The sequence below is a fragment of the Cnephaeus nilssonii genome (genome assembly GCF_951640355.1).
Source record: "Cnephaeus nilssonii genome assembly, chromosome: 5".
NCBI lineage: Eukaryota > Metazoa > Chordata > Mammalia > Chiroptera > Vespertilionidae > Cnephaeus > Cnephaeus nilssonii.
The window spans coordinates 82,663,467-82,691,140 of record NC_137076.1 but is presented as its reverse complement, the minus strand read 5'-3'; the positions used below and the strand labels follow the sequence as shown (position 1 = coordinate 82,691,140).

At 43.2% G+C, this 27,674-nt stretch overlaps 1 protein-coding gene across 3 annotated transcripts in view; it reads right to left on the bottom strand.

The window, feature by feature from the left end:
* Positions 1-27,674, bottom strand: part of ARHGAP26 (Rho GTPase activating protein 26) — a 411,202-nt gene that overhangs the window by 256,491 nt on the left and 127,037 nt on the right. For all 3 annotated transcript variants that reach the window (XM_079771397.1, XM_079771399.1, XM_079771398.1), the window contains 5 exons: positions 26,607-26,711; positions 24,959-25,088; positions 21,301-21,401; positions 17,698-17,792; positions 1,014-1,092 (listed from right to left, as the gene is read on the bottom strand). In XM_079771397.1, coding sequence (XP_079627523.1) covers positions 1,014-1,092; positions 17,698-17,792; positions 21,301-21,401; positions 24,959-25,088; positions 26,607-26,711 — 510 coding nt within the window. The remainder of the gene's footprint in view (positions 1-1,013; positions 1,093-17,697; positions 17,793-21,300; positions 21,402-24,958; positions 25,089-26,606; positions 26,712-27,674) is intronic.

The window sequence follows — 27,674 nt, the reverse complement described above, 5'->3', positions numbered from 1 at the left end:
CAGACCTCCAGTATTTATATAAAAAAATAGCTGAGCAGAAAGGTCAATTAATCAATATAGATCACCTAACCAGGGTAGGCTGAGAAAGAGACACACAAATGAACTGGAATCACCCACACCAGACACCCAGCTTGACACAGAGAGTTCTATAGTCAGTGAAGGCCATGGCCTGATGTCCCCTGCATACATTTTCCCCCCTCTGGATATTGCTTTTGCAAGTAATAATTATTAGCCCTCTGACAGTGTGGACTCTTTCTTTCTTTTACTGGTGGGCCATGGTTAAACTGCCCTCTTAGGATTTCTGCAACCTTGCCATTTGCTAAATGCTGGGGTTGATATCTTTGGCATCAAGATCAGAAGATTACCCTGACTCTAGGGACTTCCCCAGGGCTTTTGCGTGGGTCTCACATGTCATAAGATGCAGGAAAACCACAAGATCACATCACCCAGCAGAGGCCAGCATCTCTAAAATGGGAGCATGGATCACATTACCAGACTTAACCCCTTCCATTGACCCTGATGATCCCACTGTGTATAATGGGATGTTGGCTACTAATGGCAAAGGGAGGCTGAACCAGAAGTGGGTGAGAAAAGATACTGCACAATCTGTATACACTCTTAGGATCGTTAATCCATTAAAATGGGATTGAAATAATGCTTTGCATCCTGCTTCATGGAGGTATCAATAAGTATTCAGTAAGCCAAACGGGACTCTGCCTCCTCTAAGAGCCTTAAGGGTGCTACAACTGTCTCAGTGAAGGGGAATTCTGGTAAATGTCATGCAGAACCCACACCACAGAGAGAGAGAGAGAGGCCACAGCTCAGGGCCTGCACCCAAACAGAAGCAAGATCTACATATACAAACATCAGCCCAGGAATGAAAAACTCCCTCTGGTACATGAGTCTCGAGACCCCCAAGGCACTGGAGCACCAGCAACAATCACACTGCACTAGGGAAGCAACAAACAACTCAGGACCTTTATTCCTGCTCTACTTCCCTGAATTGTACTTACAGGCTCCCGGCCATCCATGGCTTCCATCCAGAGCCTCCGGTCCTCCTCCGACAGAGCCTGCATGGTGATAACCCCTGGCCTGCGGAGATAGAAAGACAAGGATATGAAGCCAGGTAGAGAGATCCTGACGAAGGTGAACTTAAAGAAACACCCACGCCACAGAATGAGAGATCCCTAGAGATAACAAGGAAGAGAGGCACACCTCTTGGCTTTTCTGAGCCATCTTCCAGTCTCAGAAAGCAAAGGCCTGGTCCTAAATGCCTCTCTATAAGCCCATGTGCCCAGGGATGTAGGAAAAAACACAGAAGACATGACTCTACTCACAGAGAAGTAAAGAGATGCTTTTAGACCTTGCTTGTTCCTTGAGACCTTATTCATTCCTGTTCTCCAAAATGCTTCACAGAGTGAATAAGGGGGAAACATCCAAGCTGGAGAAATTTGGGTGTCTCCTAATAGTTCAATGCTTCTAAACTGCTTTTGACATGGAGAACTTTTATGGAGGTAATCAGCTTTGTAATTATGTTTATATTAAGTCTATAGTATTTGTATTGTTTTTGTTCATCCTCACCTCACCAGAGGATATTTTTTCCACTGATTTTTGTAGAGAAAGTATAAAGAAAAGAGGGAGGGAAAGAGAAAGAAAGAAACATCAATGTGGGAGACATCAATTGGTTGCCTCCCACACGTGTCCCAACCTAGGCTGGGAATGGAACCTGCAACCAGGTACATGCCATAGACTGGGAACTGAACCCGAGACCCTTTGGTGTGCTGTGCTGACTGATGCTTAACCACTTAGCAACACTGACCAAGGCAAATGGATAGTATTTTTTAAGTGAATATTTGCCATGACAGATGGTAAAGTCTTTACATGCATTTGCTCTTTCACCCTCTCAGTGAAATCTGCTTGCTCTTTCAAATTGAGCACAAACCCTCCAGAAAGCATGCACACAATATCAATGGTGTTTGTGGAGTTCCCACTACCGATGGCACTCCAGAAGAGACCTGTGCCATACAAATGAACCTGGGAGAAGTCTATGCTCATTAAAGCAGTTATTTACTTAGGATCCACAGATGGGTCCCAGAGAGTCCATAAACCACTTTTCCCCCTCTAAATGTCTACATATTTTTCTGTAAAAACAATTCCAACTATCAGATTGTCAAAGAAGACAGCAACCCTCAAAAGTTAAGAATTGCTTATATAAACCGTCATCTTTAAAGTCTGAGAAAGCCTAAACGGGAGGAAGAGGTGCACTGTGGAAGAATTAGATCCTGCTACCCTCTGAGTCCACAGCACTGCTGAGCAGCACAATAGTGACACATGGGGCTCTGCCATGCCCTGAGCACCACCGGCCCAGGCCCCACAAGCACCGAAGTCTGTTCATTCAACCCACCAACAATCACTGCTCCTGGCTTATTTCCATGGTTCCAATGAATATGCTAGACCTATTTATGTTGAAAATATTTTAAATATCACATACCCCTCTTTCATTGATCATTTCTCAATGTCCCCCAAGAAAAATAAGTTTTCAAAGACATGACTATTTAGGTACAGATGGGTTGGGGATTTGAGGCGCACTGGTGTGAGGGTGTGAATGTGTGAGTTCGTTAATGAGTGTGTGTGTGTGTGTGTGTGTGTGTGTGTGTGAGAGAGAGAGAGAGAGAGAGAGAGAGAGAGAGAGACAGAGAGAGAGAGAGACAGAGAGAGAGAGACAGAGAGAGAGATGGCAGGGGTAGGGGTGGGGCAGGGGTCTATGTGGGCGGGAGGGTGGGTAAGCAGATGGATGAGATGGTACACTGAGCATGCGAGGCAGATGATAGGGCAGACACTCATTCCCAAGAGGGCGGTCATTCTTACTGTTACAGAATTTACCAGGCGACCGAAAAATACGCAAGAAAAACCCATTTATTTCCAGACATTTCACAAGTACCAGCACAGGATTCTGGGGAGACTGTTTCTCTCCAAATCCTGAGCAAAAACATGGAGGAAGCCCTCCCTTTTTATATATCTTTCTAGCCCTTTGTCTCCCAAATAAGGGTTTTCCAGTCCCCTTTGCAAGTTCTTAAAGAGCCCCATGTACTGGGGCCTTGAGACCACAACCAAAGGCCTGGCCTGGCACCAGCACTGATAACTCTGTCTGGGGATGGTTTATGGCCTCTCTAAAATGGGAGTAAACAGGTCTTGCAGGACCAGACAATTAAAGGGGCAGTGGCTAGATAAGAATGTGCATTAGGTTAATGGCACAGATTCAGATTGCTAGCCCCCTAAAAATGTCTCATTTTCCCCATCATTATGAAGGCCACAGTGGGTACTGGCACCCTAACACAAGCACGACTCAGCAGATATAACTTCTCTCTCCACCAGCACCTGTCAGGGGTCTCCCTCCTCTTCTCAGAAATTCTCATTCTCAGAACTAAGGGCCCATTCAGTGTGCCAGACCCGTTGGGTGTCTGCAGAGCTGGCAGCCACCATTCCACAGAGATGACCCTATAGTTTGGGGACACAGTGAATTGCTTATACCCTTCCATCTTTCAAACAGCTAAGTACAAAGCATTAAGGCTTTGAAATTAAAAGACTACAAAGCTACTGTCCACTGCAGAACTCTCAAGTCCCTGGACCTGATCTTCCAGTGTTACTTAAAGTGTTCCCGAACCACTGATTTCAGAATCGGGCATTCCCTTCAAACAGAGATTCCCAGCCCAACCCCATCTTCCTGAATCTGAACTTCTGGACTGGGCCTACGAACTTGGATTTTAGCCAACTACCCAGGTGATCCTGATGTACAGTCTGAGGCCCAATGCCATGGGCTTCCCACCCACCCCCACCTTTTCCTTCCTGTTCTCCCTGCCCTGGAGAGCAAAGCCACCCTCTTCTCCACACTGGAGTCACGTAGACAACATTCTCCAAGTCACTTCCTGCTCAGTGCTCACCAGCAAACAGTGAGACCACAATGCCTAGCATACCAAGATCTCAGGAACCTTGCAAATGTCACATCAACTTGATGGCACACAGTGTGAAATTTCCACTCAGGGCTGCAAAGAGGAAGTTCAGACAAAATCCGAGACTCTGAAGGGTGAGCCACTTAGCCTTAGTAACCAGGAAACTTAAGAAGATTTGTTTTTTGTTTTTTAAAATATATTTTTATTGATTTCAGAGAGGAAGGGAGAGGGAGAGAGAGATAGAAACATCAATGATGAGAGAGAACCATTGATTGGCTGCTTCCTGCACATTCCCTACTAGGGATCGAGCCTGCAAACCAGGCATGTGCCCTTGACCAGAATCAAACCCAGAACCCTTGAGTCCACAGACCAACACTCTACCCAAACCAGCTAGGGCAAGAAGATGTGTTTTCATTTCAAGAAGAAATATCAAAACACAAGTTCTTTTCCACATGTAGTTCAGAAGTGAACAAAATGTTCAAGTACCTCCTGCAAGTACCTTAATGAACTCCTGCAAGGGGTCAAATGAGATTGAACGGTAAAAGGCTCTGTAAAACCAAGAGTGCATCATAAGTGCAAGGGCTCAGAACACCACTCTAGGCTAATCCAAAAAAGCAAGAATCCAATAGTGTCCAGTTTGACTATGGCTTCTTTTCTACAGCAGTAGCCCTCCACATTTTTTTCTGCCTCAAAATGCCCAGGAGATGAAAAGGCAATGAGTTTTGGTTTTTTTAAGAACACAAAAAGCACTAACTATAACAAAAAAATATGGATAAATTGGACTTCACCAAAATGAAGAACTTCCATTCATCAAAAGATAGCATTAAGAGAGTGAAAAGACTAACTACAGAGTAAGGCAAGATATTTGTAATTTATATCTCCAATAAGGCTCATATTTCCAGAATATGTAAAGAATGCCAACAAATAAATAAAAAATGAACAACCCAATTAACAAAATACATAAAAGACTTGAATAGATAATAAAGGAGGACAAACAAATGGTCAAGGAGCACAAGAAATTGGACTCAACATGATGACTCACCAGGGAAAGGCAATGAAAATCACAATGAACCATAACAAACTCCCTCCTGAATGGAGCTCATTCAAAGACCATCAATACCAACTCCTGACAAGAATGCAGAGCCACTGGAACTCTCATACATGCTGGTAGGAGAGTAAATTGATAAAACCAAACAAAAGTAAACATGCACCAACTCTATGACCTAGCAATTCTACCTCTAGATATATACCCAAGTGAAATGAGTGCATATGTCCACCAAAAGACACATTCAAGAATGTTCACAGTTTCATGCATTATGGCCAAAATTTTCAACAGCAAAAGAAACTAATATCCATCAATAAGAGAATAAATTGTTGTATATTTAAACAATTGAATATCTCACAACAATAAAATAGAATCAAATACTGCTATACACAACATCAAGAATGAATCTCATAGACATAATAATGAGGGAAAGAAGCTGGACACAAAAGACTATAGAGGGCATGATTCCATTTCTATGATGTTCAAACACTGACAGACATCAGAACAGTAATTTCGTCTTGGGGAAGGGATATGGGCAATGAATGGGGTGTGGACACAAGGATACCTGCTGGGCAACAGAAACTTGATCTGGGTGTTACAACAGGCAGAAGGTGTGTGTGTGTGGGGGGGGGGGGGGGCGCGATAATTAAGATCCAGACTTAAGGTTTTAGGCATCTTGTTGCGATTACACCTTAATTTAAAAATGTTTTTTTAAATACTATCAACAATAAAAATATATTTAAAAAATAAAAAATGTTTTTAAGTAACTTGGGCTCACCAGTTATTCTGAGTCTAGTGCTTCCTTGTTGTGTAAGCCTAGTGGACTAGTAACTGAACTACGCTATTCTTCTTTAAAATGCAAATTATAAGAATACCTACCTCATGGGGTTGTTGTGAAGATTAAATGAGAGATGTATAAGGCATTTCAAAGGATCAGACACACAGTAAATGCTCCCAAAATTAGTTATCACAGGGACACATTAGGTGGGAGGGAGGAGGCAGGATGGTAAGTGTGGAGTAGGATCAAAATTATGGAGGGACATGGACACGTGTGTCCATTTAAAAAGGAAAAGAAAAGAGCCACAGGCACTTCTGATTCTCATGACCCCACCCCCAAAGCCCTCACCCACAGAGAGCCCTGAAAATCACACCCCTACCATAAAGTAAGCCAGGCCGAGAGCTGAAGTGACATGCAGACTCCGCCACTGCAACCATTTCCTCCTGAGTGAAGCATCAAAGTGCTCTTTTTCCCGTTTTGGAATTAATGCCTGATAATTTATAAGGACAAAGAAGGAGCCTTGAGCCAATTCTAGAAAATCTGCCAAGGAGCTCCCTCTACCCACCAGATGAGAAAAGGAACAAGGGACGTACAATCCTTTCTAGAGCTCAAGCCCAAGATCCTACTTAGGAGACAGCACTTTATTTTCACTCAGAATCAGTCCTTGCTTACTGCTCTATCTGGATCAGCTTGAGGATCATGATCAAGGATCTGCAATTTTCTCTAAGCTGGCACCCGCCTGTCACACAGGGGCGATGCAGAAAACAGTTATTCATCTATCACAGGGTAAAGTGCTACCCACCACCATATCTCCTCCAACTCTGGCCTCCAAAAACAGCCCACAGAAAGCCATATTTGGTTTAGCAACACATCTAGGAGCTGGGACCACTGATGTCAGCTCAGAGCCTTTTCATCAGCCAAGAACAAGCAGAATCACAACCAGCCCTGACTCCAGGGTTACTCGACAGCTTTCCTACTCATATCTTATTCCTGAATCTGAGTCAACAATAGTGATCTCAGTGGCTTGGCAATTTACCCACTTCCTACTGGACAAGGAAATGCTATTACTAACTCCACCCCACTGAAACAAACACACTCAGAATCTAACAGTACTGTTCTTTCTAAATAAACCTCCAAAGAGCTAGGATTTACTCATTCATAAGACTATAAATCTTCTATTGGCAAGAGCTTGTTCCCAGCTTCCATCCACACTACAGTACATTTAAGGGTCAAGTTCAGCGTAAAAGGAGGATGGTGGCACCCACAGAAACACATGTTCTCACAGCCCGTGTTTGAAACCTGCCTCACTGTGTTTATTTAGGAAGAGGAAAATGATAAAAGCTTGGAGAATGGGGCTGCCATGCACAGGTGAAAGGGCTGTGCGAGTAACAGGGAGAAGTGGTCCTTGCCTCTGAAATGCTCCTGGGAAACTGATTTCTAACAGATCCTGGATGAGGGCTCAAAGTTCAATAAATCGTCATTTTCACAAACATATGGCAGATCTTCATTTACATAAAATAGGGCCAAACCCAGGCAGAATAAACTTGAAGAATGACATCTCTTCCATGTCTGCCTAAGAGACTGCAGGCTCAAATGTCGATAGAGACCAGGCAAGAATGCAAAATGAGAGAAACTGGGTAAGAAGTTCTTCACTGCCCAAACAAAACTGGGTTTGGTCTCATTTTCATTAAAACATGCAGTCTTTTTTTTTTTTTTTGCACTTTTACTTTTTGGTAGAGACATAGGGACAAAGGAGTAGTTCCCTCTATGAGAAAAACAACAGTGCAAGGACAAGGCAAAGTGACAGCTGTCACCTGTCATCATGGTGGGGAACAACAGGGAATGGTGGGGACTACAGCCAAGTGAAAAGGCCAAACCCCACCTAGCAGAAACTTCATCATTCAACTCTACAAATAGCTGATACATGGGATGGCAAGATCAGCATTTACAGATATTTCCAATTTTAAGATGTTGCCTCAAACACTACTCAAGCCAAACCTAACATGTCTGGCCCACCAGTTTGCAACTTCTGGTGCCTGTGTCTGTCTTTCTCAGCCCCTCTCTACTTGAGCTCCACTCCAGGTTATCATGGCATGTTATAAAGTCATCTCATGCATAAGGACCAATAATGACACATGTCTGTGTTCTTGGTTAACCTAAAAGTCAAACACAGCAAAGTATCTCCAGTTCATCAACAAAGGAGGAATCTGGGCTACTTTCCCATCGTTCTCAACGCTCAGGACCTACTGTCATCACTGAAGGACAACATTAATCTACTCTTTGGAGATAAAAAGTTATCACTCTGCACAAACTATGCATTTCTGAAATAATGGAAAGTCCCTGTCCATTACAGATCTTTGTACACGAGAAGAATATATAACATGCCATGAGAACCTGGGTGGGTTCCAGGTGCGAGAAAAAAGTGAGAGAGAAACTAGAAGTTGCAAACTGGTGGCCCACACACTGTGGATAAGATCTAGTGAGTGTTTATTATGGGCAAGCACTGTGCTAAGGACTTTATGAGCATTATCATTTATTTGTCACAATAACTATATGAAGTAACTACCATCACTATACCTCTTTTAAAAAACTGATACTCAGAAATCATTTGCACAATGGCACACCACAAGTAGGTGGCAAAGCCTCAGCTTGAACCCAGTCTGCCTGACTTTAAAAGAACGCCCACACCTCGCGAGGCCGCGGGCCCCTGGAGCCGGGTGAGCCCTGGGCCCCGGGTCGGGGCGAGGCCGCGGGCCCCTGGAGCCGGGTGAGCCCTGGGCCCCGGGTCCGGGCGAGGCCGCGGGCCCCTGGAGCCGGGTGAGCCCTGGGCCCCGGGTCCGGGCGAGGCCGCGGGCCCCTGGAGCCGGGTGAGCCCTGGGCCCCGGGTCCGGGCGAGGCCGCGGGCCCCTGGATCCGGGTGAGCCTGGCCCCGGGTCCGGGCGAGGCCGTGGACCCCTGGATCCGGGTGAAGCAGTGCCCCTGGGTCCAGCCGAGACCAAACCAGAGGGAGTCGGACCTGCATTACCACCATTTGTCCACCATCCAGAGCTGAGGGGTCAGTGCCGACATGTACTCATAGGGAACCGGTGGACATTGATATTGGGTCTCAAAAGAACTGTTGGTCCAGAAAGAAACTCACTACAGACTGATTCATTTGCCTGTCAGCATAACTATTATTGCTCGTCGCACATTCAATTCTTATAAGTATATCTATAGTGACACATGATTTCGCTCATCTAGGGGAAATGATGAACAACATAGACTGATGAACAAGAACAGAACCAGAAACAAGGAGGCATCGATCGGACTATCGGGCCTCAGAGGGAGGATAGGGGAGGGTGCGGGGAGGGGGGAGAGATCAACCAAAGGTCTTGTGTGCATGCATATGAGCCTAACCAATGCTTAAGTTCAACAGAGGGTTGGGGCATCCAAGGGGAGGGGTGTGGGATGGGAATGGGGGGATGAGGACAAATATGTGACACCTTAATCAATAAAGAAATTAAAAAAAAAAAAAGAAGCAAAAGCAAAAGCAAAAAAAAAAAAAAAAAAAAAAAAGAAGATGCTTTAATCAATAAACCAAAAAAAAAAAAAAAAAAGAACGCCCACACCTTAACCACAATGCTGTACTGCCCCCAAGTGCATGCAGTGTATGTCCTGAGATCCAGGGCTACCAGCTCTTAGGAGGAAAGAAGCACCTCTCCCTCCACCTCTCTCTCTCTCTCTCTCTCTCTCTCTCTCTCTTTCACACACACACACACACACACAGAGAGAGTTTTTAGAATAGAAGCAGACTTCGAATTAATTATTTAGAAAGGACCTCGTCCTAAATGAATGAATGCCTCATAACCAATTACAGCCTACAGCACTGACCTCCTGGGAGGAAAGATCCTACTGTTATTACCACAGCAGTAATAAAGTCATCTCATGCATGAGGAAAGGTCCTATAAATTGTTATAGATTAAATATGGCCAATCACATCAGATAATTCCCTACATCTTTATTTTACAGGAGACTGAAGTCACAAACCACCAGGAAGCCCAGACGAAAAAATCTTTGCGCATTAAGTTGCATGGTTCTTCCACATACCAGCTATCGATTGAGTACCTATCACATGCCAGCCATAATGCTAGGCACTGGGGACACAGGAGTAAGCACATTTTAACATACCGCACCAGGAGAAAACATTATTAATTACTGAGATGAGTAAGACTCGGGAAGAATGCAAGCACTTGTTACTATTGTTCATAACAAACAATGACAAAATATTCTAATTCAAGAACTCTCCTAGTTCATTTAGGAATTTTTTTTCATTATTACTATTCTATCTCGTGATAAATAGAAATCCACATAAGTAGAATTTACTGATTGAATTGTCTCTTCTCTTCAGATTTACATAACAGAAAAATTTTGGTTTAGATTTTTTTAAATGAACACTTTATATATAGAAATTGGAAAACAAACTGGTATACCAAAGCAGTAACACCACAAATTTCACTATGCAGATTAAAGCATCAAAATAAGGTTGATTGATTTCATACCACAGTCCACTAACAACCACATGCCATTCTTATTTAAAACAGAATCAAACAGCAAGTACTCTCTAATTATTAAAAATAAATGTAAATGACAAGTTCAAATGATAAAAATTCCCAGAACTTCTCAACTAAATTACTTTACAGAACAGCTAAAAAGCAATCCAGAAAGTATGATGTTTCCCCCGGCTCTGCCCCCACCCAAGTCATGGAAGTCAGAGCAGTATAACACCCTCTGAGGAAGGAAAAAGCCATTTCCTCTCTGAAATGTCATTGGCATTGAGACCAGTGCTCTAATCCAACCAGCAGGAAGGCAAAATCAAATATTATTTCAAACAAGGGGTGAGAAGGGGAGGGGCGGGGAAGTTTGAAACCAGGAAAAATGGATTCATCTGTTGCAAAAGATAAAGGCACATTGCACATGAAGGCCAGAGGATTGCCTGGTTCTCATCACATGGGGCAGCCGAAATCACTCCGCTGTTTTCTTCACCATCCTCAATACACCGACACTGCAGCCAAGAGCCTGACACTTCAGAAATCAGGTGAAATGTAATGTTTACACAGAGGCTAGATTAACTACGCGTGCTTGCTTTTGCAGGAAAATGGGTATGAAATGATTCATCATGAATGGGTGGGAAGAAGGAATTTCTAGAGAAAGAATGAGTCACTTAGAATACCTTTCTCTTAAGGAGTAATAGTCACATGATGATTTCTTCTTCAGAAATCTACACACACACACACACACACACACACACACACACACACACACACCCCGCTCTGACTCCTGTCAATGTATGAAGGACAGCTAATTTTCAACTGGATGCCTCGTGGTAACTAATACACATACAAAACTGCCATCTAGAGGTTGAGGGCTGAAACAAAGTGTGTTACATAAGATGCTTCTTTTTGGAAAACACAATCTCACACTCACACAATCTCACAAAGACACACAAACAAGTGCATGCATACACACCACATACCAAACTGAAAGTAAGAGCATTATTTTAACTTCAAAACTAGTATGGTTTCCTTTTGAGATCGGACATTGGAAGGAGCATAAAACTTTTTATCTTGTGCAGGAAATATATCTGTAAATAACAAGTTGTCACATACATATTTTAAAAAATGGAATCTTCCCGTAGTAGCCCCTTTGTACATTTAATACACCTGTATTTACTCTCAACTTACAGGTGAATAGAAAATTAATGGCACTATAAGAAAAGGAACACCATTAGGATAGAAAAAAAATGGGCTCAAAGATAAACCCACCAAAGCTAATGTTCACCATAAGGACAATGAAGTCCCAGGTTTTAGGGGAGAGAAAAAAATCCAAAGGCACAATCTTTTCCAACACAAGACTGCATCACGGGTAAATATTAATGCATTCCATCTTTAGAACAATTCTGCAAGATAGGTATGATAAGCCCCTTCTTACAGATATGGTTTAACCACCTGCCCAAACTCACATGGTAGGGGGATGATCCCAAATTCAAACTCAGGGCTGCTTCAATCTTTTACCTGCATCATGCAGCCTGCTATAAAAGCATACTTGAAATAAAGGTGGTGACATATTAGTGGGTTTAAATAGGTTTTTCAGATCCTCCATAATCTTTCTAGCCTCCACTATCCTTACTTTAACCAACCTTCCATTTTCCTGGGGGGTTTTGTGCTATACAGACATGCAGATCATGTGTGTACTTGCTGAAGTTTTAGTTTAAATAGCAACTAACATGATTAAGCTCCTGTAGTCTCTTTCACAACAGTTCACCGAAGTCCCAAAGGAAAAATAATGTAACTCAAACATTGCATTACCTTAGAAAAAAATTAAACAGCCATATGCACACAGTGCTGTATTAAAGCTGTATAACATGATGTTACTCTGCCTGGAAGCAAATTACCAGAAACAGATATTCAGAAATGAACAGAGGTATATAAAACATGCCTAATTAAACAACCAGCCAACCAACACAAAGAAAAGTTCACATACTACGCAAACACAGGACATGGTGGGAAGACGAGGATAGAGGTGACAGTGGGTATGACATGCCTCACTGGGACTGGTCCAGAGGAAAGCTGTCCCTATATTAGTGGAAAGCTTGCAAAAGGAAGACTTCAGATTTGATTTGAAAGAAAAATCAGATGATGACTTAAGAAACAAAGTCCAATAGATTCATAGTGATTCATTAAACTTTATATCTCCACTGTTGGTAGAGTCTCTGGCATATAATTATCCTACCTAATAAAAGAGTAATATGCAAATTAACCACCACTCCACTACACTCGCAAGCCACACCCACCAGCCACGCCCACCAGCCAATCAGAGTATGCAAATAAACCCAACCAAGATGGCTACAGCCACAGAGAGCAGGAGGGAGGCTTGAGTTTCCCAGACAATGGAAGAAGCCAAGCGTTCCGCCTGCCCTTGCTGGCCTAAGCCTCCACTCAAGGCTACAAAGTTTCAATTATAGAAGGTAAACAAATCCAAACAGAAATGGCAGCAGCCACAGAGCTGGAAAGAGCGGGAGGCTAGGGTTGCCCCGGCAATGGAGGAATCCAAGCTTTCGGCACACCCTGGCCGGCCCAGGCTTCCATTCCAGGCTACAAAGTTTCTATTATAGAAGATACATAAATTCCAATAGAAATGGCTGCCGCCACAGAGCGAGCAGGAGGCTTGGCTCCACTCCAGGCTACAAAGTTTCAATTGTAGAAGGTAAATAAATTCCAGATACCAGGGCCTACGCTTGGGTCGCCAGGGGGCGTGGCTGGCCTGCAAACCACCACAAGCCCCTCGCTCAGGCTGCCCTATGCCCCAAGGGAACTCCCACCCTGATCCGGGACACCCTTCAGGGCAAACCAGCTGGCCTCCACCCGTGCACCAGGCCTCTATCCTATCTAATAAAAGAGTAATATGCAGATTGACCATCACTCCAACACACAATATGGCTGCCCCCATGTGGTCAAAGATCCTGCCCTTATGTGGACACAAGATGGCCACCACAAGATAGCCAGCAGGGGAGGGCAGTTGGGAGGCACCAGGCCTGCAAGGGAGGGCAGTTGAGAGGGACCAGGCCTGCAAGGGAGGGCAGTTGGAGGCAATCAACCCTGCAGGGGAGGGCAGTTAGGGGTGACCAGGCCGGGAGAGGAGGGAAGTTGGGGGCAAACAGGCTGGCAGGGGAGCAGTTAGACATCAATCAGGCTGGCATGGGAGTGGTTAGGGGGTGATCAGGCTGGCAGGCAGAAGCGGTTAGGGGCAATCAGGAAGGCAGGCAGGCGAGCAGTTGGAAGCCAGCAGTCCTGGATTGTGAGAGGAATGTCCCAGATTGGAGAGGGTACAGGCTGGGCTGAGGGACACACACACACACACACACACACACACACACTGTGCACAAATTTCATGCACTGGGCCTCTAGTGCTAAATAAATGAGGGAAGGTGGGAGAGAAAGAGAGGGGAAATGAACTCAGGGTATTCCAGTCATGCCTTCATTCTCTGTAAGAATGAAAGGTAAGGTCCCTCTGTTGCATTTTCCCCATAGCATTCTGGCCCTCCAAGTTTGCTGGAACACTCAACACACTATGTCTCTCTATATATATATACACACACACAGTATATGCCTTTAATTACATGAGTGTGTGTGTGTGTGTGTGTGTGTGTGTGTGTGTGTGCACGCATTCTACCCTCAGAGGTAAGTTACCTGAAGGCAAGGACTTGCTTGTCTTGGTCTCCATTACACCCCTAGCACTAAGTACCTAAGTCACCTCTAAGACTCCAAGTACCTTTGCTGCCACTTCTGGAGTGCCAATGCTGGGGATGGAGCCTTGAACACTCCACATAATATCTCCAAATGTATGGACCATTGGAGGTAACTAGTCCTGTAAAGCATTCTAATTGTTTCCTTTCCCCAAGTATAAACACTGCCCCTTAAGAGCTACATTGATTCGGTGCATCAAAAAATAAGGCTTTTTTTCCTATTATTTTCCATATGGTTTAGTGACCCCTCCTGGAAAACATCTGTGAGAAAACAACCATGTGTTACTTAACATCTGTGAGAAATCTCTTAAAAATAAACCAATCCAGGAATACTTGGAGATGACTACCTTAAGCTAGGATCCTTTAGCTTAAACAAATATTTTCCTTACATTTGCTCATTAATATCCATGAGATGCTGCATGGGAGAGTTAATCATTTAAAGTGACTGAAGATAGACACTGCCAAGTATTAGCAATTCACAGGCCACTACCGTTAATTCACATGCTACTTTTCCATGAAGTCCATTTTTTAATTTTTATTTTTCAATTACAGTTGACATTCAATATTATTTTATATTAGTTTCAGGTGTATAGCAAAGTGGTTAGACAACCATATAATTTGCGAAGTGGTCCCCCCAACAGATGAAGTCTCCTTTTCACTCAGGAATTTTACACTAAACTCTCTCCAAAAGAGTTGAGATACTTTCAGGGAAAAAATGATAAATTTAGTCTTTATTCAATTAGCCAATATAAAATATAAATCTTCAAATGCCCCTTGCTATCTATTAGAAGTGCTAGCCTTGGAAGGGGCAGTCTCTCCCTATTCAGAAAGGTATTTAAGGTGTCAAAACACCAAACTATGTAGAAAATAAAAATTACATGTACTACAACAGAACCATGTACACACATCCTGCTTATTAAGAGGAGATTTAGCAGCTTCATTCTGTACCCCTCAATTCATGCCAAAGGAAAAGAGGCAGCAACTTAGAAGAAATCAACTTCCCAAATCCACTCAGAATGTTGAATGTGACACGTCTGCCCTCCAATTATAATTGGGACATGCAGAGCTTTTATGGGCACAGTAAAGGGGAGAGGTGGTATGAAATGTCGACCAGGGTAGAAATGGCGAGTTTTAACTGCCTAAAAAGCAACAGTCAACAACTTCTGGGGAAACATCTGAAAGAGAAAACACAGAAAACAATTCAGTGTCAAAAAACATCACTGAGCTTGCACCCTGTCTCACAGAGAGCTACAATGCAAGGCATGTCCTCTCCCAAACAGCCATGCGGAGAAACGACCATCTTTAGGAACTATACATCTGACCAGCACCAAACAACTGGCCCCACTTCCAAACAAACACATTGTCTTAACTTCTTTCATGGAGGCCAACAATATGAATCCACTGCTTTAGAACTGAGAAGAAAGATGTCTACAAGTGCTTAAAGCAACCTGATTTAAGATTTATTTAAAATCAAAAATAAGCAATTTTAATTTGATGCACACTTTTTATAATACCCCTGGGTTACCCCAACTTAATGTACCCTTCCATACAACCCTTCTCCACTACCTTCCCTTCTCAGATACCAAGCATGGTGAAAGGCTAGGGAACTTTCTTTTCTTTACAAATTATATTTATTTCTCTTGCATTTAGAGTCTAGTTACTTAACAATAAATAATAATAGCTACCCTGGCCAGTGTTGCTAACTGGTTAGAGCATCGACCCAAGTGCCAAAGGTCGAGGGTTTGATTCCTAGTCCCAGTTGGGGATTGTGTAGGAGGCAACCAATTGATGTCTCTCTCTCACACATTAATGTTTTTCTCTCTCTCTCTCTCTCTCTCTCTCTCTCTCTCTCTCTCTCTCTCTCTCTCCCTCGCTCCCTCCCTTGCACTCTCTTTAAAAAGTAATGGAAAAAATATCCTCGGGGAAGGATTAATAATAACCCTATATAATAAAAGGCCAGCGACCATAACAGCATAACGATCAGAACAACCTATCGACCAGTCGCTATGAGGTGCATTGACCACCTCTGGGTCCTCCCTGCAGCCCACAGGCTCTGATCACTGGATGGCCAAAGGGGAACCACAGGGGGAACCAGGGTGGTGCGGGGGCGGGACTGAGGACTAGCAAGCAGGCGGAAGGCAGACCTCTTGGTCCCTCCCCCAGGCCCATAGGCTCCGATCATGGCGAACAGGGAACCACGGGGAACTGGGGTGAGCCGCGGCGGGGTGGGACTGGGGACTAGCAAGCAGGTGGAAGATGGCCCTGATCACAGGCTAGGCCTAGGGACCCTACCCGTGCACGATTTCGTGCACTGGGCCTCTAATAATAATGACAACAGCTAATACTTGTTGAGCATTTATTATTTACCATTCTGCTAAGTATTTTTATATGCATTTTCTTCTTAAATCCTTACAATTCTAGGAACTAGGTACTATTTCCATCTTAATTTTCCAGATAAGGAAATCAAGGCCCCCAAGAGATTAAGTAACTTGCCCAAGGTCACACGGATGCTGAACAAAGTGAAAATTTAGATCCAGTTTGCTGGACTAGAGAGCCAGAGTTGTAAGGACTAAACTGCTAAAGAGACACAGTTATTTCCATGAACTTCTCACTTTGGCCAAAAGGGCATGTTCTCTGCCTGGGAGCTCCAGCAGCCTCCAGCAGCCACAGTGCAGACACACATCCTGGTACCAGAAGGGGTCCCACACATGCCACACGCAGAGGGGCACACCCCAGGTGGTACTCCATTTCTGGATCCTCTAGAGCTGGGGCTAAGTGACCATAGGTAACGTCTCAAGGAGGGGGAAAGTACTGGCTTATCAAAACAGTGTGGCTTTTCCATTTAATAAAGGGTAGAAATTAAGTGGCATTACAGGAGAATCATGCTGGGATTTAAGGATCTTCCTGCTAGTACTGCTAATCTTAAACAGATAGCTCAAATAAGCTGAGCACATGGCTTTCTTTGAAAGAATTAACCTGTTGCCAAGGAAAGTGTCTCTAAGAATTGGAATGTTGTCAAACTAGCTTAACACCATGAAATGGTACAACTTAATGAGACACTATAAATCTTGAGGAATAAAACACAGAGTTCTCTCTCCAAAGACTGTGATTTCACAAGTGGGTTGCTATTGTCCCTGGGTGGGCGCGCGCACGCACGCACACACCCTCACACAGGGGTAGGTGAAAAGCTGTAACTAAAAGCTGACTTTTTTTTAATTGAGAAGAATGTCTCCCCACCCTTCCCTTTATGCAATTCCTTTTGAATCATTTTATTGAATTTTAAAAAGTAAACATTTCTTTAAAGTAAACAGATCTCAAATAGCTGATACAGTGATGTTAAAGAGTCAGTTTTATTTAAACATCTATTCAACCTCCTGAGACAAAACACACATTCCTAAGACAAGAAACCTTCACACTAAAATAAAACCAACCAACCAGCAGCTCAGTGCTGAACCAAAAAATGTGAGAACGTGACACTGATCCTTAAAAATCAGCAACAAGCCGGAGTCTATTCCCAAATGAATATTAAAAGGTGGAGAAGCAAAAGAGGGGAAGGAAAACAGGAAGTTTTGACTGAATGGAAAAGATATGATATCCAAATTCAGTAGTATTTGTTCCTGGGAAAAGTGTGACAGCTACTCACCTGTCTACTGCTTCTACATCAAAGCAAAACCTCTTCTCAATAGAGTCTGTTTTCCGCCGGATGCAGGATTTGAGAGTGATCGACTCGTCTTCTCCCTGTTAGGAACACACAGACTATCAAGATGAGGCCAGATTAAGGGCTCTGCTTCCCTCCAGAACAAACATGCCCCATGTACAGGACTGATCATTTCCTCTTCTCAAACCTGAATGTTCATGACCACAGGAGGTAAACAGTTGATCATAAACCTTCTCAGACGGCTAAAATTTGTCAACCATCTTCTACTTGGAGCCAAATGTCTTTAGTACTGGTAGATCATGATGGTCCAGCATCAACCCATGTTACATTAAATTCTTGTTGATATTATTTTAAATAGGCTTAATCTGTAGATTTGACACGCGTCAAAACAAAATGACCTTGAGGTTTCCTCCCAACTCTGAACTTCTTGGGTCTTGGTTCAGTTGTCACTTCTCGGGAAAGTCAAATACCCTTACACATGTTCACATAGCACCATGTGCTTCTCCCTCCCTCAGAGCACTGATCACAGCTGAAATTTCCCATGGATATGAGCAATGACTCAAATGACATCTCTCTCTTCATTGGACTCTAAACTCCCTGAGGAAAGGGACTGTGCCTGCTTTTGCTTACTCTTGTATCCCCAGAGCCTAAACAGGCCTTGGACTAGAATAGGCACTCAACAAATGTTTTAACATATATATTGAGGTATAAATAATGTGTAATAAACTGCACATGTTTAACATGTACAGTTTTATGAGTTTTGATGCCTGTATACATCTGTAAAATCATAACCACAATCAAGCTAATGAATATACCCATCATCTTCAAAAGATTCCTGCTATTCCTTTGTAATCCATCCCTGTACCAGAAAACACTGAATGTGCTTTCTGTCACTATAGGCAAGTTTGCATCCTATATAATAAAGAGCTAATATGCTAATTAGACCAAACAGCAGAACAACCGTCCAGACAACCTTCCAGACGAAGCCGGAGCTGTAAGGGCCGAGGCAGCCGGGGCTGTGAGGGCTGAGGCAAATGGGGCTGTGAGGGCCAAGCCCCTTGCACGAATTTTGTGCATTGGGCCTCTAGTATTCTATAACTTTACAGAAATGTAATGCCCTTTTATGTCTGACTTCTTTCACTCAGCATAATTCTTTTGCAATTCAATCATGTTGTGCAAATCAAGAGTTTATTTCTTTTTATTGCTGAGTAGTACTCCATTGCACGAATGAAATGCTATGGTTTTATCATATAGCACTAATTTCTTCTCTTTCTGTCATGTAGGAATTTGTTAAGGATCCTGTTTCTCCTGCCTGTCCCAATCTTTCTTATTCTAAACTAAGGAGGAGGTTAGTAAACATGCCTAGTTTGTTGAAATAATAGGAAATGTGACTGCATATGGTAAAACTAACCTCGTACTAATATCCGAAAAGTACACAAAACACAGAAGACCTAGGAAGAGATAGTTTATATTCACAGCCTTACATCTATTGGGTTTTACTGAATAGCTAAGATTAAGGTCTCAGATTGAGAACTGCTCCTTCCACACTGTGCGAATGTATGAGTGTAAACACCCAAACACAAGGGATTCTGACTATGTTGATGTCTGACTATATTTCAAATTGAATGGACATGGACCAGCTTCTACTTTGAAAGCTTAAAGAGAGGTGTCCCTGGTAAATGGGAGGAACAGGGGAAATATAAAATATTGTCAAATATAAGAAAACAGAAGATTCTGTTCCAAGGATGACTATATCATATCAAGAAAAATATATTAAGACAATCTGTTCAACTGCCGATGGTTTAAAAAAGTGGGGGATGCAGACAATAATCACTTAAACAGATAAATGAAAAGTTAGAAGGGACAAAAACTAAGTTGTGTTACAAAAGCCTAAATTAAGGAGATTTGACCTGGTCAAGAAGGTCAGCAAAGGTTTTCCTGGGCTTGGACTTGAAGAATTCATAAGATAAGACCAGCCTTGGGGATGCAGAAGAGCAAGTGGAAAAAACCTGTGGTCAGTGCTTGGTCCCTAAAGGAACTGAGGGAAGCTAGTGTGGCTAGAATTCCAGAGCAAAAGGGAAAGTGGAATGAGAAAGGGTTTGAGGAATGCAGCGGCAACATCATGCAGATTGTGGTCTGTATGCTGAGCGCTGTGGGGAAATAATGAAATATGTCAAATGAGGGAAGGAATAAGGTTAGCTTTGGGCTGCTGCACACCTCCTACAGAAAGGTGCCTCCTCTCAGACTGCAGGATGCAGGGAAGTCTCCTTCACCAGAGAGAAAAGACAGATCACATAAAAGGGAAATGCATGCAGTGAGTACACCGAGGAAAGGAGAACCCTTGGAGCACAGCAAGGAATTCCCAACCATGGAGCCTGATGCAGCCTCCTGAGTTCCAAATGTGGCCACAAGAACATCCTCCAGCCCACCCACTCTTCATATAGTGTGACTTTGATACTCCTTCTCCCACGGAGAGGCAGTGTCTGCATCCTCTCCCACTGATTTTGGGTGGATTGGTTGGGCTTTTGTGACTGTTTCAAAAAAACATAGGACAGCCCTACCCGGTTTGGCTCAGTGGATAGAGCATCGGCCTGCGGACTGAAGGGTCCCAGGTTCGATTCCAGTCAAGGGCACATGCCCGGATTGTGGACTCGATCCCCAGTGGGGTCGTGCAGGAGGCAGCCAACCAATGACTCTCTTTTATCATTGATGTTTGTATCTCTCTCTCCCTCTTCCTTCCCCTCTGAAATCAATAAAAATATATTTTTAAAAAAACAACAAACATAGGACAAAAGTAAGGTAATATGACTTCTAAGAGTAGGTCATTAAAAAGCAATGCAGTCTCTGTTTTCATTGCTGGAATATTCACTCTTTAAACACTTAGCTGCCTAGTGGCCACCATGCTGTGAGGAAGCCCAAACTATCCCACATAGAGAGAGCCGATAGACAGGCCCTGAGACTCCAGAGAAAGAGAGGGAAGAGAAGGAGAGAGGAGAAGGAGGTCAGGAAAAAGAAAGAAAACTATTCTCAATGGCCTTGAGCTGCTTCAGATGCTCATTGTTCCAGCTAGAGTCACCATCTGATTGGAGCCCCAAGAAAAACCCTGAGCCCAAACCACCCAACCAAATGCTCACCAAATTCCTGACCCACAGAAACTGTGAGAAATGCTAAGAAGATTGGTATTGTTTTAAAACTTGCTCAGTTTGGAGGTGATCCGTTACACAGCAACAGATAACTGGAACATCTAAGCTGCCAAATGGTAGCCCTGTGAGTATCAACTGAGAATGATGTAAATCCGTTTCACAGGGTGAGGTCACCCAAGAATTTCCAGCATCTAAACACATTTGACACACTTAATCCTGCATATACGTGAAATACAAGAACCTTTCTTAGTTGTAATTTCTAATATAACTTAGAGCTAAGAATCATTTTGTGTAAGTTACTTTTTAGGGTGCTATACCTCCTGGAACTACTGTATAAAAACTAAGAAAATCAGAGTGAAATATTGGAGGTGTTACTTTATACAAGCATTGTCGTTATTTGTTAGTCAAGCAAATCAAGCATGAAATTAAAAAAAAATTAACTCACCCCCTTTCCTCCTGACTTTTGGTCAAATGGTACCATGGTGATCTGTTTGGAATCCCGCTGATATGTACAGTAGTGCTTCACCCAAGAAGTTCCAAAGTGACCTGCAAAGTAATATTTCCCATAAAACAACCACATATGTCCACTGTGTGCCGGGAAGACACACAACCCGTAACCCACAATGCTCACCTACCCTTAACTTGCTTTTAGGTGCACTATATTCCCCACACCAGCTAGACTGGAACAGGCAGAAATCTGATCCCACAGGCTGGAAATGGAGCTTACACGGGCTTTCCTCAGAGACCAAGGAAGACTGTTTCCCACTAAATGCTACATCCAATGGGTCTTAAAATGTAAGGGAAGTAGAGGTTCCCTGGGGAAATTAATTCACTTTCCCATCATCAATCTCCATTTGAAGTTTTCTGTCTCTCCCCTGACAGCAGTAAGATGGCTGAGGAAAGAACACAGAAAGGCTCCTCAAAGTGCCGGTCACCGCGCCCATCTGCTGCAATGACTTCATGCTTCCCACACAGCTGCTCTGCGACTATGTGCACCGACAGACAGGAGGTTCTGACCTACTTCCAAGCCCCTAATTTCCACTTTAGCAGAACGCAAGAAGACTGAGAAGCAGACAAGAAAATGCAGAGACACCAGAGATACAGAATGGAAGTAACTGTAAGGGCCCAAATGTAATCTAAGGACTCTCCCTTAAAAATTATCCCTCAGGAAAGATGGAGATGCGCCCTCCCCCTCCCCCCCCCCCCACATTCAAAGTCTGACTAAGTCTCTGATTTTACCCAGTGCTTATTACTTTATTAGCCTACAAGGACCTCGGCCAATACTAGTCTTAGATGCTTACAGAATCACATAGCAGAAGTTGTGAAAAATGATTATAATATGAATAGAGATTCTGCAGACATTTAATAATTATTTTTCAGGGTGTGATTGACCATTATAAGTGTTGGAGATTACTTAGTAAACTTAAAAAGCAATACGATAAGTGTCTACATTAGAACATCAGAGTCAAATGAAAATACCAACCATTCTAATGTCTCTTTTGTGGCTTCAGGAAAAAAATTCAGTGATAGCACAACACCAAGATTCCAAAAGTGCTTGTATCTTGGACAATTTGAGCATCAAAACAAATAAGGACAGTAATGAATTTAGCCTATGAATAAAATGGGAATCCATGAGTCCATACTGACAATAGAAGATAGATGGGTGAATGGGCAGATGGATTGGTGGGTGGATGGGTGGATGGATGGGTGGGTGGATAGATAGTAAAGGAGAAAAGGAGGAAGGGGGAGGGAAAGACAAAGGGAAGGAGGGAGAGAGAGGCAAAGTGAGGTCACTTCCTTACAATATACTAAATGGCAACTGATAAATGTGGAGGAGTGGGAGAGCTCAGAAATCACCATTTTGCAACCATCATAGTAAAGATCAGTTCAGGGAGGATTTTCAGTGGAAGCTGAGTCTATGAGGGACAGGGGTGGGGATAGTGACGTGGTCTTAAGCTATTTTCCCACAGACTGCTAATTAGTTACAAGGGAAAAACAGTGACTGTACAGGGAAGAAACCAGACAGTACCTCGAATGGGTGATCAAAATTTACATCACCACTGAGGGGCAGATGGCCACAGAGGAGAACACAGTGTTACCTGTGTAGGATATAACCAGGGACACATAATCTGAATCTAATCTTGAGGAAACATTAGCTGAACCCACACTGAAGAATTACATATATTCTTCAAAAATGTCATGTCATAAAGGACAAAGAAAAGCTGAGGAAGTGTTCCAGATAAAGGAGACTAAAGTAATAACAACTAACCACAGTATGAGCTCCTGCCCTGGAGAAAAACAAAACGCTGTGTAAAGGTATTTATATGGGGACAACTAACAAAATTGGAATAGACAGTGTTATTTATATTAACTGTCTTATCAATGTTAAATTTCCTGCATATGATAACTATGGTTAAATAAAAGAATATCCTTATTTTTAGAAAATATATACTGAAGTAAAAGAGCATGGTATATGCAACCTGTTCTCAAATGGTTCAGAAAAAATTAAAATTGTATATGTATCTGTGACTATGATGTACACACATACACACACATACACAGAAAGAATGATATAACTATGGGAAAATGATAAAAATTCGTGCATCAGGGTAAAGGTCATACAATTGTTCTTCACAGTATTCTTGAAACCCTCTTTAAGTTTTGCATTACTTCAAATAATGTTATAAAAACTTTCCAAGAAAAAATAAAGATGTATCCCAATGATATCCTCTGGGCTACTGTGTTAGAGAAATAAAATGTGGATCCAATGATAATCAAAACATTAATGCTGAAAGAGCATGTGAAGTGTTTTAATAAAATTGTACAATGTAATGTGAGAGTGCAAAAATGCAATACTAATTTTACCTATGTAAGTGAATAATATTAATAAATTAATCATTATAAGTAGACATTGGACTATATTTCTGCAGTCCTAAGAATTTATATTTTCAAGTTCACCTTAAATTTGGGGGGCTAGATCTTCTCACTGGGCAAACAAGGCATCCCCTTACATCAGGTATATATGAAACACAGAACTAAAGTAGCTTGTTTCCTACAAACCTCAACAAGCTCGTCCCTGTAAGAATAAGGGACATGAAGTTCTTATCACAACCAATGCTCGAACCTCCAACCACACTACTGCCCCTATTGTCCACAGGGAATAATTTTAAGCCCATGCAAATGTTTAGTAATCACTGAACAGAATAATCACTGAAACCAAGTGTTCTACTACTGCTCCATCGGGAAGCTTCCAGGATGAAGACGTCTGTCTAACCCAAAATCAACAGAAGGACATAAAAGCACAAAACCGGGAAAAATCTGGGAGAAGTAGTGTGTCCAGCCAAGAAAGCAGGAGTAGGAGACTAGGAGAAAAGCTATTCATTAAAGAAAACAATCTGCTATCTTTTCCCCCTAGTATTGCTTGCATGAATCAAGCCTGGGAGTGCACAGCCTCATCAGTCATAAAGCCTTCCCCTAGGCCTAGGGCATGAATTTGAGAGTCATCACTGAAAACTCCGTATCACCAGCACCTGGCATTTCTTTCCTGACATCATACCAGTAAAGCAATGATGAGTCTTCTTTCTGGCTCTGGGAATGAGCTCTTGTTTCTATTTATCATAAAATGTAAGTGTTGGGATGACTTGAGGAGAAGAGGGAAAGCACCATGGTTGTTTGGGCCTTGCTGAAACAAGTCTCAAATGAAAACAAAATCACTAAATAGTAAGTCCACCAAAGGATATGACTGCTAATGGACAGTTAGGTCTACCAGGCAAGATTTTCCCAAGTCTTCCATGCCAAAGGTATGGTGTTTAAAGCTAAACTAAGGGGACAGGCACCTCAAGAGTCGAGAGACATGAGGGAGAAAAGAAGCACCACGGAACCTCAATGCATTCCAGTTATAAAGAAAACAGACCATGTCCCTTGGCTGTAGACAAGACTTGTGGACACCACCCTTCCCCTAGGAAACTGAACTATGAAAATACTCTCATTCACCCAAACCTGTGTTTACAAAACTTTTGGCCAGGCACCACTGGACACACCCTTCACCTTGTGGGCAAAAAGCATGAGCACACCCCAAGCTGTCGGTCGCCACAGGCACTCACGTTTCTCCTGAACGTAGAGGTACCCTTCCATGGTGTAGGGACTGATGGTCTTGTGCTCAAGGGGATTCTCCTTCATTTTTTTCATCAGTGATTCCACTTCTGACCTGGTGCCTTCAAAGCGATTTCTTGTCTAGGATGAAAGGAATTATATTCAAATCAAAGAAATAAAACCCTATCCCCACCTCTAACAATTCAGAACCTCAACCAATAGAATTCTTATATCTAAAAATCAGATAATTTAGCTCTAAAGTCAGCCATCTAAGAATTAGGCAAATATTCAAGAAGTATACTTTAGCCTTAAGGTCCTCTACCAGATTGTCTCTCAAACTCTAAGGACCATCAAAATCACATAAGGAACTTGGAGTAAATGTAAATGCCCAGGCCTCACTCCTAAAGATGAAATGGGTACCTCTGGACCCAGATATGTGTATTTGAATTGAGCATCCAAGGTGATTCTGCTCCACAGGAGGGCATGCCCCCAGCTCCCCTCAGGCCTGAGGGGCTCATCCTCCAGCTGCAGGCAATGTTGGTGGCTGATATCTCAGATGGTTCCCTCCTCCAAAGGGAGCTGCCTCACTGAGGGATACTCCCTTCCCCAGGGCAGCCTGTACCACCCAATGACTAGTCTGGGGACAAAAGGGGAAGATCCCCTTGCTTCTATTCCCATGGCTCCAAAGGCCATCCCAGCTGCAGGGCACCCAGGGCACGGACTGAGGCCTCCGCCTCAACTGCTTCTCAGCTCAACCTCTCCTGCAGGGACTTCACTCTCTCACAAGTATTTCTGCCAACACTGCTCCCTGTAAACCTGCTACGTGTAAATCTCCACTTCCGTTGGCCCTCTGAGGAAGCCAGCCAAAGGGGAAGCCATGCTTTGTGAAACCTTTTCCCAGACTCTGCAACTTCCTGTCAGAGGGAGCTGCAGGCTTCCAAAAGCCATGCAATACAACCCACATGGATGCATTTGGTTTCTTTTCTCCATAGGATCCTCTGGAGACAAAGACAATGTACATACTAACATGGCCAGACGTAATTAAGAAGGGGGCTCGGGCCCCAGGAACTGCTAACCAAAGAGCCTTAGGCAGGATTCTGAGCACCAAGAGGCCCCGCTGTGTAAACCACACTGACTTGGATTTCCTCTCAGCCTTACTAAGAGTTGAACAAGAGCACATCCTTTGAGCTGGAGGTCAGCATGTGTGCTCCACCCCCACTCCTAAACACACACACACACACACACACACACACACACACACACACACACACACTCCAAGGTCTCCTGTGGCCAGGCAGCTAGATGCACAGAAGGGGGCTAGGCAGGGCTGGGATGGGCTGGGCTGGGCTGGGCCGGGCCTTCCACTGCCAAAGGAAATCCTGACTCTGGTGCTACAGATTTAAAACATAATCAGCAGCAGCACTTCCGAAAACATAAATAGTGCTTTGAAATAATAGAGAATAGGATGATGTTCTAATCTGTGGCCACCAAGACCCTAGAAAAGCTTGCCCCCATCTGCCCTTTGAACCAAGCAAGACCGACCCTCCCCCCCTTACCTGCATTCCATCCCAGATAAGTGCTCTCTATGCAATCAGAACCAAAATTTGTTTTTTCCTTTCCTTAACTGAGGAAAGGAAGTCTGTCCCTTTGCCCACTCACGTTCTGTATGCTAATGGTCAGCTGCATCTTGAAGTCGCTGAAATCCTTGGCCAGTTCATAACCGTGGTGATAGAAAGTGAAAAGTCCTTGCAAGAATGCCAGTAGCTGCAATGAAGTAGAAAGGCAGAGTTCACCACATAAGTAGGCCAAAGAGGTTATTATGTAGTTGTATTTGAGTTCCCAACCCTGGTTGAAAATCTAGAATAAAGTAATAAAATGGCTATCACTTACTGAGCATTATTTGTACTCCAGACACAGTAACTTTATGTGCACTGTCTCACTGAGCACTCACAGCAACCTATTAGGTTACCTTCATTTTCATAATGAGGAGGTAGTCTCAGAGAGGTCAAGTAACTTGCCCCAAAACACACAGTAAGTGGCAGCCAGGATTTGAAGCCAGATCTCCTTGACACCAACACCCAAGCTCTTACCCTGTGAGCCTCACCACCTCTTAAGATAAACATTTCATCAGAAAATTAAAGACCAGAGCTCCAAGTCTGTCTTCCCCTAATACGTTTGTAATACCAGGTTACTGTGCAGAAGTTTGTGGTTACATTGATAACCAACAAGAAAGAAAGAAAAGGAAGCTGGTATATTCTGAGTCTGAAGTCTAACAGGCAAAGTCAAACCAAAAAAAATCATCCAGGTCAGACTTCAGCTCAAGGGTGCTTCTCAGCTTTCCCTCAACTATTCAAAAGTAAGCACTATGGATTCCTTTATTAAAATGCTCCCATGTTCCCACATTTTCAGGTACGAAGGTTTCCCTAAATTCTCATTTAAATTGCCTTGGGCTAAAGGTAAACCCATTCGTTGTTTAGTCTTGTCTTTAGTGAAGAGTGCAAACATCTGTCCACTAAATTCTTTTTTTTTTAAATATATTTTATTGATTTTTTACAGAGAGGAAGGGAGAGGGATAGAGAGTTAGAAACACCGATGAGAGAGAAACATTGATCAGCTGCCTCCTGCACGCTCCCCACTGGTGATGTGCCCGCAACCAAGGCACATGCCCCTGACCGGAATCGAACCTGGGACCCTTCAGTCCACAGGCCAACGCTCTATCCACTGAGC